At 40.4% G+C, this 13,754-nt stretch overlaps 1 protein-coding gene across 1 annotated transcript in view; it reads left to right on the top strand.

Annotated features, from left to right (window-relative positions):
• The window catches only part of PDZRN4 (PDZ domain containing ring finger 4), a 224,796-nt gene extending 214,096 nt beyond the window's left edge, over nucleotides 1–10,700 (top strand). The window contains exon 8 of the mRNA XM_019514589.1: nucleotides 6,637–10,700. Within this exon, the coding sequence (XP_019370134.1) occupies nucleotides 6,637–8,163 (1,527 nt within the window). The 3' untranslated portion in view covers nucleotides 8,164–10,700. The remainder of the gene's footprint in view (nucleotides 1–6,636) is intronic.
• Nucleotides 10,701–13,754: the final 3,054 nt, after the last annotated feature.

The raw sequence follows: 13,754 nt of genomic DNA on the forward strand, positions 1-13,754 counted from the left end.
CATGTTCATCTTGTGGTCAATCATGACCCCCAAGTCCCCGGTCATTGTGCTAGTGAGCGTAGCATTGCTGAACCTATAAGCATGATGCGGGTTTTTTTCCCCAAGCTGGAGAACCTTGCATTTTTCCATATTGAATGTCAGGTTTTTATCCTCCCACTTGAATATCAGGTTTTTATCTTCCTATCAAGATCAGCCTGGATCACCAGCCTATCCTTCGGGATGGATGCTGTCCCCCCAAATTTGGTGTCATCGGCAAACTTGGCCAGTTTGCTTCTGATACCAGTGTCCACATCGTTAATAAAGACCTTAAAGACATTAAAGAGAATCCCAAATCAAAGTGCAGAAATAAGACAAAACTGGGGTCAGGAGCCAGGAAGCTTGCCACAGCAGAAATGCTGACTGTTCTTTAGACTCTGGAGCCCAGCTTATGCTAAATGAAAAGGTGTTGCTCCCAGCAGCCAATCAGGATGTTTGTTGCTGCCCAACTAGGGTAGAGTTCTTTAGCTGGGGCTTGCAGATGATACTAAATTGTGGGGTGAAATGCACTCTCCTGAGGGTAGGGAACGGTTGCAGGCAGACCTGGACAGGTTAGAAAAGTGGGCAGTACACAATTGGAGGCAGTACAACAAGAACAAGTGCAGAGTGCTGCACCTAGGGCGCCAAAATATCCAGGACAACTACTGGCTGGGAAGTGACCCTCTCAGCAGCACAGAAGTGGACAGGGATATAGTGGACTCCAAGGTGAACATGAGTCGTCATTGTCATGAAATCATCAGCAAAGCTAACTGCACGTTATCATGCATCAGCAAATATAACCAAGGAGGTGATACTTCCCCTCTATGTGGCATTGGTCAGACCACAGTTGGAGTATTGCATCCAGTTTTGGGCACCGCACTTCAAGAAGGATGTTGATAGACTTGAGAGGGTCCAGAGGACAGCCACTCGTATGGTTAGGGGCTTACAGAACAAGCCCTAAGAGGAGAGACTGAGGGACTTGGACCTCTTCAGCCTCTGCAAGAGAAGGCTGAGAGGTGATCTTGTGGCCGCCTACAAATTCATTAGGGGAGCATAGCAAGGGATCAGAGATGCTCTGTTCACCAGGGCACCTCTTGGGGTAACAAGGAACAATGGTCACAAACTGACAGAGAGCAGATTTAGGCTAGATATCAGGAAAAACTTCTTCACAGTAAGGGTGGCCAAAATTTGCAATGGGCTTCCAAGGGAAGTAGTGCTTTCCCCTACCTTGGGGGTCTTTAAGAGAAGGCTGAATAGGCATCTGGCTGGGGTCATCTGACCCCAGCACTCTTTCCTGCCCAGGCAGGGGGTTGGATTCGATGATCTGTTGAGGTTCCTTCTGACCCTAGCATCTATGAATCCATGCTGCAGGTGGTAATTTAGCCCAGGCTGGCCTGCCTGCTCTGAGCCCTGATAGCACTGGACCCAGGCTAGTCTGCCTGATCAGTGTTCCTGACAGTGGCAACCAGCAAGATATGCCTTGCTGCTTCTGCAATCCCTAGAATCATGGAAAAGAGGAGCCAATTGTGGTGTTTCCCCAGGAAAAATAGTGATTCCATGGAATGCGCATGAAGCTTCAGAAACCTTCCTGTGCCTGTGTTATAGCTTCATAGCTCTGCCAGACCTCCTACCAATGAAAGCAATGATCAATCAAGCATTGATCACTTCACTCTTCCACACTCACAGGCTTTCCCCTGAAGAATAATGCCCTGTCCCATACCCTGCCCCAATGCTCCAAACCAGCTATTGCTGGGACTCCAAGCTGTGAGGCACCTGAAATCCTGACAAATGACAGCTTTAACTGCCACCTGAAGTGGCTGTGCCTGGTATCCCTGGGGTGATGGAAGTGGCTACCATGCCAGGACCTGAACAATGGCAGCGTTCTCTAGCACTGGACCAGTCTGTGCTTGGGCCCCCACAGAAGAACATATGGGATTGCCCCAGCCATACCAGCAGTGCCTCAGGGGGTGTAGGCATGCAGGGCAGCAGGACTATGGTATGATTCTGTGTGTTAGTGCCCTAAAAAGTTGTTCCAGGGGCTTAGACCTTGGATGTGAGGATGGGAGCCTGTCCCTAGGCAGCAACCAATTTCCACAGGCCAGGGCAGCCCCCAGTGTGTATGGAACATTTGGAGAGGGAGGAAGGGGCCAGGAGCATGGGCAAAGTGGAGCAGTGAGCTGCCATTGCTAGACAGGCCGGTTTGGGGATGAAGCAGGGCACTTCACAAGCATGGCAGGGGACCATGGTCCTCACAGCACTCAAGACATCCCTACTCCAAATGTTCTGTAACTTCCAGCATTAGATTTTAATGTGGATCTTCTGCTAGTCCTGCTGGTATGCTCAAGCCACCATCTAGGCAATGATGAACTCATAGACCATCTGGTTTGTCAGCTGTCCTTCCTGACCTTGGCAGTGCTGGCAATGATTCTCTCCTCACAATGTAGTCCAGCACCTCATCATAAGTCCAGTAAACGGTCTTCCTGAGGAGTCTGAGGAGGACCTTCTCTGGTTTGGATTGGAAGCTAAGTGTTCACTGTCTGCACCAGAGTGCCCAAACAAAAGGGACAGGCCTTGGCAAATATTGCAGTTTACAGTGGGTGCTCAAGTGATGCCATGTGGGTCAGGGTCACACCTAGGAGTGGGTGCAGGTGTTGCCTGGGGATTAGTGCCACCCCCCTGGGCAGTAGAGCTTGGGCAGGTGAATAGATCATTCCCTGGAGCAAGAGTTGGGGGGTGGGCAGGGCTGGGAGTGGTGTATTCTGGAATCCTGGAGGAGCACAGATTACTCCTATTATCTCTATAGAACAAGCTGATGGTAGCTGAACATAATACAATCTATAGATACTCCTTACCCAAAAAGTTGTGTTTGCTATGATACAAGCACACTTAGCACGTTATCTGCTGCTTGATCACATGGACACTAAAATTTTAAGTGCATTTAACATATATAAGTGGCATGTGCAACATTGTTCTTTATCTTCCCGGCAGTTCTCCACACCTCTGCCACTATCGCATTCACCATCAGAGGCTGATAGAATAGCCCACTCTCCTAGTTTGGAGCAACAGGACCGATTCAGTCTCTGCACTGGGACTCTCTACTTTCAAACTTTAACAGCACTCTAGACGTTAGGTTACAGAATAAATGTTGTAGTTTAGATTGGAGAATAAATGTTGTAAAGCCAGAGTGAGAGCAGTGTCTGCAAGATTAGCCATTCTTACAGGAATGAGTGCTTATCCAAGTTGAAATACAGAATTTTTTGAGGTTCACTTACTGCTAGATTATACGCACCACCAGGTTAGGATTCTCATCGTCTGTAGTTCTTTCAAAAAGATTCTTGTCTTTCTGTAGTTCCTTGGTCTTTCAAAGAGAAGTAATTGTGGAGCAATAGTCAATGTTTATTTCAAGAACAGGCTTATTAATTTTCAGTAAATAATGTGTAAAGTTTTAAAAAGTGACTTTGGTACTCAGAAGTCTAAGTCCCAAGGATAATTTATAAATATGTCATAGTATCATGTACTGCATTTTAAGCAAATATCTGTATTATTTTCAGTCTTTACAACTGAGCAGATACTCACATTTAGATTTTTTTACAAATGTCAGTTTCTGTTGTTTAGAAAATATATATAAAATTAAATTTATCCTGATTACTTTTGTTTTTAGTGCCAGCAGGTGAAGAAACAATATCTTTTTTGTATGATTTAGTTTCTTCAAAGTTGATAAACTGAATAGGAGTTGAAAAAGCAGAAATGCATATTTCCTTCTTCCAGTGCCTTGTTAACAATGAGGAATGCTCCAACAAAGGTGTATTTTCAGATAAAGGGTGATGACTCCAATAGGAGAGGCGGAGAGAAACCCGTCCCAATAGCTTGGTGGTTAGGGTACTTACCAAGACGAGGGAAATGGCAGAGTAGAAGCTTAATCATGGATTTCCCACATTTGAGGGAAGTACTTTAAGCAGTAGGCCATTTCAGAGTGAGTCTTCCTCATTTCTTCTTTCTAAAGATGATGGTTTTGTTCTGGTGCAGACAGGTAATATTTTGAAATCTTTAATTGTTTATGGGATGGAAAAACCACTGCTACCAAGTCCGGAATTCTAGAATTCCTTTTGAAACTGAAACTAAGGTTCCATGGGTATGTTAGAAAAATGTATAAAATCTTAAAAAGTCTTTAGATGAGGTTCATAGTCCTTCACAGCAATGTATCTGCCGCACAGAGGAAGAAGAAATAAAGGAATATTACAAAAAAGAAAACATGGTGTGGTAAAAACAATGTATTTTCATAAGCATGGAACAGCAGCGTTGCTTACATCTCAAACTATTGATAAAGCTTCTATATACCACTGAAACATGCCAACATATATTCTGTATGTATGCCTCACATTTTAAAAGAAGAACTAATTCAGAAATGTTTTAAAGCTATTTAAAATGTTATTGATACCATGTTTCATTTTCCTTCTTCCTATAAAACCAAAATACTTTAGTTGCTCTAAGCATAACTATAAAGACCTCAGAGAGAAAAATACATAGCTATAAATTTTAGAAACCTCTAACAATTACACTATAATACTTCTGGCTACTTGCAGACATTAAAAAAAAAACCCAGCACTTAAAACTGTTCACTCCTGCCCTGCACCCAGCACATGCCCAAAAGAGGCAGTGTGTTATTTGGACCCAGCTCACTCAATGTCTGTATAGATTGGGCACTTTAGTGGGCCTTTTTTGGTGCTTTATCTAATAGCTGGTTGAATCAGCTTTAGATAAAAATGCGAAAAAGCTCTGCTGAAGTGCCCAACCTATACAGATGCTGCACAGCGAGGTAAAAGTAATGCACTGCTTCTCCCGGTAAAGTGCAGTTTTGGGGGGGGGGGGGTTACATTTGCAAGCACCTTTCATGTCCACCGTAACATTGAAGTTCTAAGTTCTAGTATCTGGGAGCCTTCCAAAAGTTGCCAGGCCAAAAAGGCCATGAAATATCAGATTTTAAATTTCTCACCTATTCAGGGTTAAATGACACTTACCCTACCCTCTTAACAAATTACATTCTGAAGGCTAATTCTGCAATTGGTATGGGTGGTGGCCAAGTGGGTGGTGGCCCATAGCAAGGCTATGTTTATTATATAGTTCACTACCACTACATGTGTTCTTTGACCTGATGTGTATGTTTAAAATATGCAATACTGTTGTAAGGATAGCAGTTTCCTAACAAGCCTTTCCAGCTAGTAAGAGAAACTTTTCTCATTTTTGAGAACTCTGTTAAGACTGCTTGCTTGCTGCCGGTGATGGGATTTCTTCTGAGTTTTCTTCACTCCTGACACTTTATACCTGTTTATTTTTTTTAAAGCTGTGCCACCTAGTTACCCCCTCTTTTCTAACAAGTGAAAAGAAGATAGTTGAAGTGTTCATTGTTCTAAAGTACTAATGGCACACTGGCTAGGTGAGGGATTTTTTTTTTTTTTTGTATCTGCTAGTATCTTTCATGGTAGAAGAATCAGCTGTTGTTATGTGTGCCCTCTTGGATTTTGTTTCCTGTTACTTGTGCACTGTACCTTTTTTCTCTCTTTAATCTCGCTAACCATTATGCTTAATTATGTAATTACACCTTTAAAAGGGGAAAGCACTTTACGCTGATGCTGGGTGCACTTAGGCATACAGTAAATAGGCTATGTAAATTGCACTTTGGATGATAGTGTCAGAAAAAAGGGAGGAGGAGGAATGCCTGTAGCACATTCAGTTAGAAAAAGAAAATACATACACTCCTTCAGTATGTTGTTTGCTAATACTCTTGGCACTAAAGTGCACAATAAATAGGAAGGTACCATAAGTTGGGAGTGAAATAAAAGCCAAGATCAAAAATGCTTGACTGTCCCGTGGTAGTTGCTCAGTGTTGTTCTACTATTAATGGACCCCTGGAAGGGCTAGGTTGGGAAGAAGTTTGTTCAAGTCACCTGAATAAGTCCTAGAGTTCAGACATTTAGCAATTTTTCAAAAAGGTAGCTTTGAAAATAAGAGATGGAAAAAATAGATGAAACATTTAAGTATAGGCCAACAGCTCTGGTGCTTTTCATTATGTCAGTCTTGACTTTACTGATAGTGAAGTACAGTATGTGTAGACACCATATAGTAGCCCCACTGGTAAAAATAATCCTTATTGTAACATCCCATGTTTCATAAGAGCTGCTTAATCTAATTTTTGAAGTTATGCAGGCATAATGTTTGCCTCAGGTTTGAGAAGAGCTTAGATCCACCAGTGTCTGGCCATAATCCAGAGCCAAAAGCAATACACCATATGGTGATCATTATCCTTAAGCACTGAGCTGAGTTGGCTTTGCTGGGGAGGGAAGTATTTATTTCCTGTCTCTGGAAGATATGTCAGTGGTTTAACAGTGCTCTACTTCCTCCACCGTTCTTCTCCCACCTTTCAGAAATCCAGGTGGGCTCTGGAGACTGAAGCATGAGGCTCAGAGAGGTTTAAAAGGAATACGCTAGTAGGGATACTGTTCAGTCAACCATTTTCACTCAGGTTAAATTAGAACTCAACTGTTTTAGCTCAACTCCGATTGAAAATATTTACATTTAATATGGCTTGTATCTTGTCATTGTTTGGTTTCTTCTTTTCCTTAGCCAAAGAAGCATGAGGAAGAGGATGGCACAACAGACACCGCAACTTCTTCATCCAACAACCATGAGAAAGACAGTGGAGTGGGGCCTACAGATGAGAGTCTACGTAATGATGAGAGCTCGGAGCAGGAGAATGCACCTGAGGAGCAGAGCACTGCTGCCCTACAAAGCAAGCGGGAGCTGGGCCAGAGCCAGGATACTTTAGGAAGTGTTGAACTCCAATGCAATGAAAGCTTTGTGTCTGGGGAATATATTGAATCAGATTTTGTTAGAAACCAAGATGAGGACTGTGAAAGGTTTCGGCAACTCTTGGAACTCAAATGCAAGATTAGAAACCACGGTGAATATGACTTATATTACTCAAGCAGTACAATAGAGTGTAACAGAAAGGAACAAGATGGGGTGGAGCATGAGCTACAGTTACTCAATGAGGAATTGAGGAATATTGAACTCGAGTGTCAGAACATTATGCAGGCTCACAGGCTTCAAAAGGTGAGGGATCAGTATGGAGATATTTGGTCCTTACATGATGGAGGATTCAGGAATTATAACACCAGCATAGATGTACAAAGAGGTAAGCTGGATGATATCATAGAGCACCCTGAGAAATCTGACAAAGATAGCTCCAGTGCTTACAACACAGCAGAAAGCTGCAGGAGCACTCCACTGACTGTTGACCGATCTCCTGATAGCTCACTCCAGAGAATGATTAGCATCACCAATAGGAAAAACTTGAGAAGCACAATTGTAGCTAACCAGTTGTCTTCTGGACAGAGTAGCAGGGAGGCAACCCCAACCAAAACCAAAACTACTGAGCAAAGCAGTACTGTTGAAGATAAGGTAATGGTTTCAGAAAGCAGCAAATTCACAGACCAGGAGAAGCAAAGCGCCGAGAACATTCCTTACCTATCTCCATATCACAGTTCATCATACAGATATGGGAATATACCTGCACATGCAAAACATTATCAAAGCTATATGCAGCTGATCCAACAGAAATCTGCTGTAGAGTATGCCCAAAGTCAGCTCAGCCTAGTGAGCATGTGCAAAGATTCATCGAAGTGTACAGAACCGAAGATGGAATGGAAAGTGAAAATAAGAAGTGATGGAACACGATATATCACAAAGAGACCAGTACGAGACAGAATCCTGAAGGAACGTGCCTTAAAAATTAAAGAGGAGCGCAGTGGAATGACAACGGATGATGATACGATGAGCGAAATGAAAATGGGACGTTACTGGAGCAAAGAGGAGCGGAAGCAGCATTTGGTGAGAGCTAAGGAGCAGAGGCGGCGGCGAGAGTTCATGATGCGGAGCAGGTTAGAGTGTCTTAAGGAAAGTCCACAAAGTGGCAGTGAGGGAAAAAAAGAAATTAACATTATTGAACTCAGTCACAAAAAGATGATGAAAAAGAGGAACAAGAAAATTTTGGACAACTGGATGACAATCCAAGAACTAATGACACATGGTGCTAAGTCTCCAGATGGCACAAGAGTGCACAATGCCTTTCTATCAGTTACTACTGTATGAACACAACTGTTTCAAAGAGTATACTACCAGTTTGGGTAGAGTCTGATTGCCTCGTTCAATGTGGCATTTTTATATATTTTGTGACTGTTTATAGTTTGGCCTTTTTTGTAAGCAAAATAACTTGGTAATTTTCATTTGTTTTTCATATAATGGTACCTTCCTTAGTGGGCAATCTTTCTTTACCATGCAATATATTCATAATATTCATTTATATAAAAAAAGAAAAGTAAAACAAAAAAATGGAGGATCCACTCAATTTCTTACTTTAATGTATGTATTGTAAGTTAAGATCTGGATTTATTTCTATAGTTTTCTTTTTTCTACTTTAGTAAAAATCCAATACCAAAACAAAATGTTTTATACAGTATCCTTGCTTCTTGGCATAACAAGTTGTTAAACTTTTACATGTTAAATTGCATCTGTTAATAAGTCATGTCCTACATCCCATCATATGGATCAGAATGACCTTTTCCAACAACACATTGTACAGTACATTTAACCTGTAAATTGCAATTGTATTTGTCCAAGTAAATGTAGGTGGGCAATTCTCCTGTGGTATGTAGTGGCATAGGTCATGTAGCTAGGTAATATGTGATAACTGTGAAGATGAAAGAGAAATAAATTATTGCTTATCTTTAAGGGGAAAAAATATCAAGAGTTCCTTGAGTGTAATTGATCAGTTTATTTCCACATGCAATTTTTTTTAAATGAAGAATTAAAGGACACAGTGCACTAATCAATATTTCCTATGAAGCAGATACAGCTTTTTCCTACCATTATTTTCTTATAAACTTTATTCAGTAGACCTAGTCTTGCATTTCTTCCTCATACAAAACTTCAAGAGGTTTGAAGTAAGAAAACATAAGAGTATACCTATAAGAACACACATAAGAGCCCAATTTATTACTACTTTCCCCCATTATGTTGTTTTGGTTATTGTTATTAATCAAGTACAATCAGTGTGTTCCAATCTTTCAAACAAGTAAGTCATAACTGCTCATCAAACATACTTTCTCTGGCTTCTTTACCCTAGGGCAAGGTGTCAAACTCATCTGGCGATGAGTGGCATGGGGCTGGTCTGTGGGCCAGTTGGAACTCATAGATCAGCCTGGCAGTCTGGTTCTGGAGTGGGTGCTACATGCAGCACAGTGTTGCTGCAGTCACTCCAGAGCTGTGCAGTATGCCCCCAAAGCCACCACTGCTGCAGGGCGACTCTGTATAGCCTTGATGCCCAAGCCACCTCAAGGCTTCACAACATGACCCTGGAGCCACTGCCACTACCATTTCCATGGGGTTGTGCAGCACAATGCCAGAGCTCCTGCAGGGCTGTACAGCATGCCTGCCACTTGCATACAGCATGACCCCAGTGTGCCACTCATCCAAAAGGAAGTACTAAAGCATGGCGCTGTAGCAACATTGCCATACAGCAACGTGTAGACATACCCTTAGAGTCTAAGTCCTATATCAACATCTGCCTAAGTCATTTGGAAATGCATCAGTTGAACTTTGGTTCTGAAATAATCCAGGTGTTCTTCAAAACAGGCTTTAGGCATGTCATCTAATTAGGGTTAGATTTTTCAAGATGTTTATGTCACTAAAGATTCATCTTGTAGAATTTCAAAGATTATCTGGATTCCTAACTCCCACTTATATCAACAACTGATTATAGATTATCAGTTCTGGAAATCCCACTAGGTATCTGCAATTTAAATTGTACCTTTAGATGCCTAAACCCTTTTAAAATCTGTCCCTTAAGCAATTTTAATGGCACTCCTTGTTGTTTAATGATTTACTCCAATAAACAGAAAAATAAATACTTATCATAGCAATCTATGTATCATACAAGGAATTTTTTTTTCTGAAATATAAAATGTTGCTAACATGTACCTGTTCATATATAGCTGAGAATTGTTTCTGGTTTTCCATATTAAATTCATAGATTACTATATTTTCAGGCCAGGAGAGACCATTAATACTTCTACTGTAGCCTACTGTTTAACAATGATCAGAGAATTTCATCAAGTCTATAGTCAGCCCAGTAAGTTAAGCTTGACAGAAACACAACTTTTCAGAAACACATCCAGCCTTCATTTTAGTATATCAAAATATGGAGAAGTCATTGTTTCCTTTGAGCAGGTTTTTCCAGTGATATGTCACCCTCACTCTTAAAAAAGTTGTCCCTGTTTCCAATTAGAATTAAAATTCCAGCCATTGCTCCTTGTTATGCCTTTCTGTTAGGTTTTTAGCATCCAATATTTTTCTCCCCATAATCAAGTCAATGATTCAGGGCAAGAGTTCCCTAAAACTGAGGAGATCCTATTTCAACCAAAAATTAGAATAGAAATCTGGTGAATTTTAAGGTGATTTAATATCAATATTTAATCACTGAGAGAAAATGAGGAAAATCTGATAAGGTTTGCATAACCTGACTTATAAGAAATAGGAAAATCTGACAGTTTTTATACTAATATTGTCCATTCAGAGAAGCAAATAAGTAATGTTTATGCAAAATAATGTATTAAGAATTTTTAAGTGAAGAGAAATGAACCAAAATCAGTTGAGATAAAATGGAAAGCTAAGGTGTTGTTCAGCAATATTTGATTCTTGAAGAGAAAAGCAGCAAGATCAGAGAGGATTATATTGTCATATTAGAGAATTACACAGAACAGCATGAAAACTGGTTGAGATTTATATCAATATTAGCTGCAAAAACGACATTAAAAAACATTATTAGGGTCGCAAAGTCCAGCACTAGGCTTAGACAAAAGTGCCCAGGTAATACTAATTCTGTTGGTAGAGTCAATATCATATACTGTCATGTTTATTTGCGCTTGGAACCCTGGCTCATTCACTCCTTTCAGATAGGACGTATATGCCCGTGCAAACACAGGGCACCTCACAAATTGTCCTGTAAGGAAGAGAAGAGAGATAGATGGATTAGATTTGAAAATGTATAACCAATCTCCCCTCCTACAAGCACACCTCCCCTTTTATCTATTACCCTCTTCAGATTCCCTTCACTTCTTTTCCTTCCATTTCTGTCTTGTTTTCCACCCACTCTTCCTAAACATCCATTCCAAAATACATGGAAGAAGCCTCACTAGGGCCTGTTCATGGTTTCCTAAGTCCTTCTTCTAGTTTCCTCTCTACAGTATAATTGATTTAGATTATTGACTAACTTCTTTTTTGTACAGGTCTTTGAAGGGTGAGAGAAAAGTGTGTGTGTTTGGGGGGGGTACTTAAATATTTTGATAGCATTTAGTGAGCCAGCATAGCTAAATTCTAACTTTAGATCATAGATTAACCATGAAGAGGTATAACACGATTTTGGGCTGTCATTAGAAGGTCCAGTTGCTGCCCTATTGGACTCACTCTGTCTCCATAAAAATCTGAACTCTATTTTTTCCCTCCATATTAACAATTCTTGTCCAATGAGATGAAAGACTGACATTACTCATGAACTTTTCTTTAAGCAAAAAATGTCATAATTTTTAATGATTAAAATACATGTCTGCATGAAGCTACGTTAAAATGTAGAGAAAATATTTGTCATGTTGTCACAGACTTTTCTGTTGGTAAAAAACAATTTTCTTCTGGAAAGGAACCTAAATAAAAATGCCTTTTAACTAAAAAGATGCCAAATCTTGGGATTTTTTTTGAATATCCAAATCCAGCCACTCAACCTTATTGGGAAGGGGTATCACCTGCCCTCTAACATCCCTCAACTGCCTAATGAGAAATATTGGCTATGGGTATGGGGAAAACTTGTAGGATCCTTGGGACTTTTTAAAAAACGAGAGGCTTCCTACATAGACAATAATCATTTCTTACCAAAATACCTTACATACATAGATGATAAAATACATGTAACTTTTTTCTTGCTCTGGAAGGATATGGACAAATAATCAACTTGATGTGAATTAACAGAGAGAAGGTGCTCACTGTGGAGTTGCTGATGAATGGTAACTATCCATCTCACTGTTCCTGCCTCATGGTAACTGAAAATTAAACAAGGACAACTTGACTTTGCATAATTGCAGGTAAACTGCTATGGCTTAGCTTTCACTTGCCACAGAATAAGTATGACCAGATGGACAATTGCCATACATCAGATGCTTTGCAGCAAATCTATCTGTTAACTTGACGCTATTCAGCATATGCTCTAGGTAGCCTACTGTCATGCTTAACCATCCTCATGATAGGAAACTTCTCTCTACTCTCTGACCAAAATGTCCATTACTGCAATTTAAGGCCATTGCTCCTTGTCCTTCCCCCTGTAACTTTAGTCTGTCACCATCCTCAGTAAAGCTGCTTTGTTCTGTTTGAAGACTGTTAGCAAAATCCACCTCATGTCAATATTGGCTCGTTCTAATTTGTCTACATCTTTCTTGAATTGTAGCACCCCAAACCAGACATGGTACTCCAGGTGAGGTCTCACTAGTACTGAATAGAATAGAAGAATCACATCCCTTGACTTGCAGGTGACACTTCTGTTACTATAGCCTAGTAGGCTACTAGCATTTTTTGCAATGAGCACATTGTTGGCTCATATTCAGTGTAAAGTCTGCTATAACCCCCCAGGTCCTTTCCTGCAGTACTGTAGTCTAGCCAGTCATTCCTCAGTCTGCAGTTGTACCTGCAGTTATTTTGTCCAAAGTGCAGGACTTTGCACTTGCCCTTGTTGAATTTCATTTGATCAATTTTGGACCATTTCTTCAATTTGTCAATGTCATTCTCATCCTAATCCAAGCCCTTAAAGCACTTCCAACAACCTTAGTGTCATCTGAAAATCTGCCACCTGTGCACTCAATCCCATCCTCCAAATTACTGATGAATATATTAAACAGTACCAGACCCAGGGAGCCCTACTTGTTATCTCCTCCCAGTTAGACATTGAAGCACTGATGGCTATTCTTTACTCATGATGTAGCTAATTATGTATCCACCTCACAATGCTTTCATATAAACAATACTTCTTTAGCTTACACAGCTTGCATGAAAGAATGGATTCTAGAATATCTTCCATGATAACAGGAAGTACTAACATGGTTTCACAAAGGTGAAGTTAGAATTATACAAATATTAGTTCAAACTAAGATATGTGCTGAAATTCCTCCACAGTCTAATGTGCAGGCATATTCAGGGTTCATATTTAAGCTTATCTCTTTGTTCATCTCTTTGGGTTGTGATACAGTCAGATCTGGTTGCTTGTAAATGTTTGGAATTTGTTTTTTAAGTTCAAAAGAGTTGAAGATCTTCAATATTAAGGTATTCCAGAAAAAAGGGAATTTTTTGCCATGGAAAACTCATCAATATTAAAGTTGGCTGCCTTATAGACTAAATTGACTGTTGTCTACTAAAAGTCAGATAGTGTACCTCTTACCCCTTTGAGAATTGCTTGCATTTATCTCATGCATTTTGGGTGAATTCAACCATACAAGTACAACCAATGTTTTATGTAGCCTCTTCCTTCAGCAGTGAGCCAATAAGGAGGACAGAGAGCATGTCTACATATGTATTAATGCACTTTTCCTAATGCACGTTAAATTTAGTACCTTCAGTATGAAGTACTAAATAAATGTGCATTAGGC

Source organism: Gavialis gangeticus, unplaced genomic scaffold (genome assembly GCF_001723915.1).
Source record: "Gavialis gangeticus isolate Ggan-Ray unplaced genomic scaffold, GavGan_comp1, whole genome shotgun sequence".
Classification (NCBI taxonomy): Eukaryota; Metazoa; Chordata; order Crocodylia; family Gavialidae; genus Gavialis; species Gavialis gangeticus.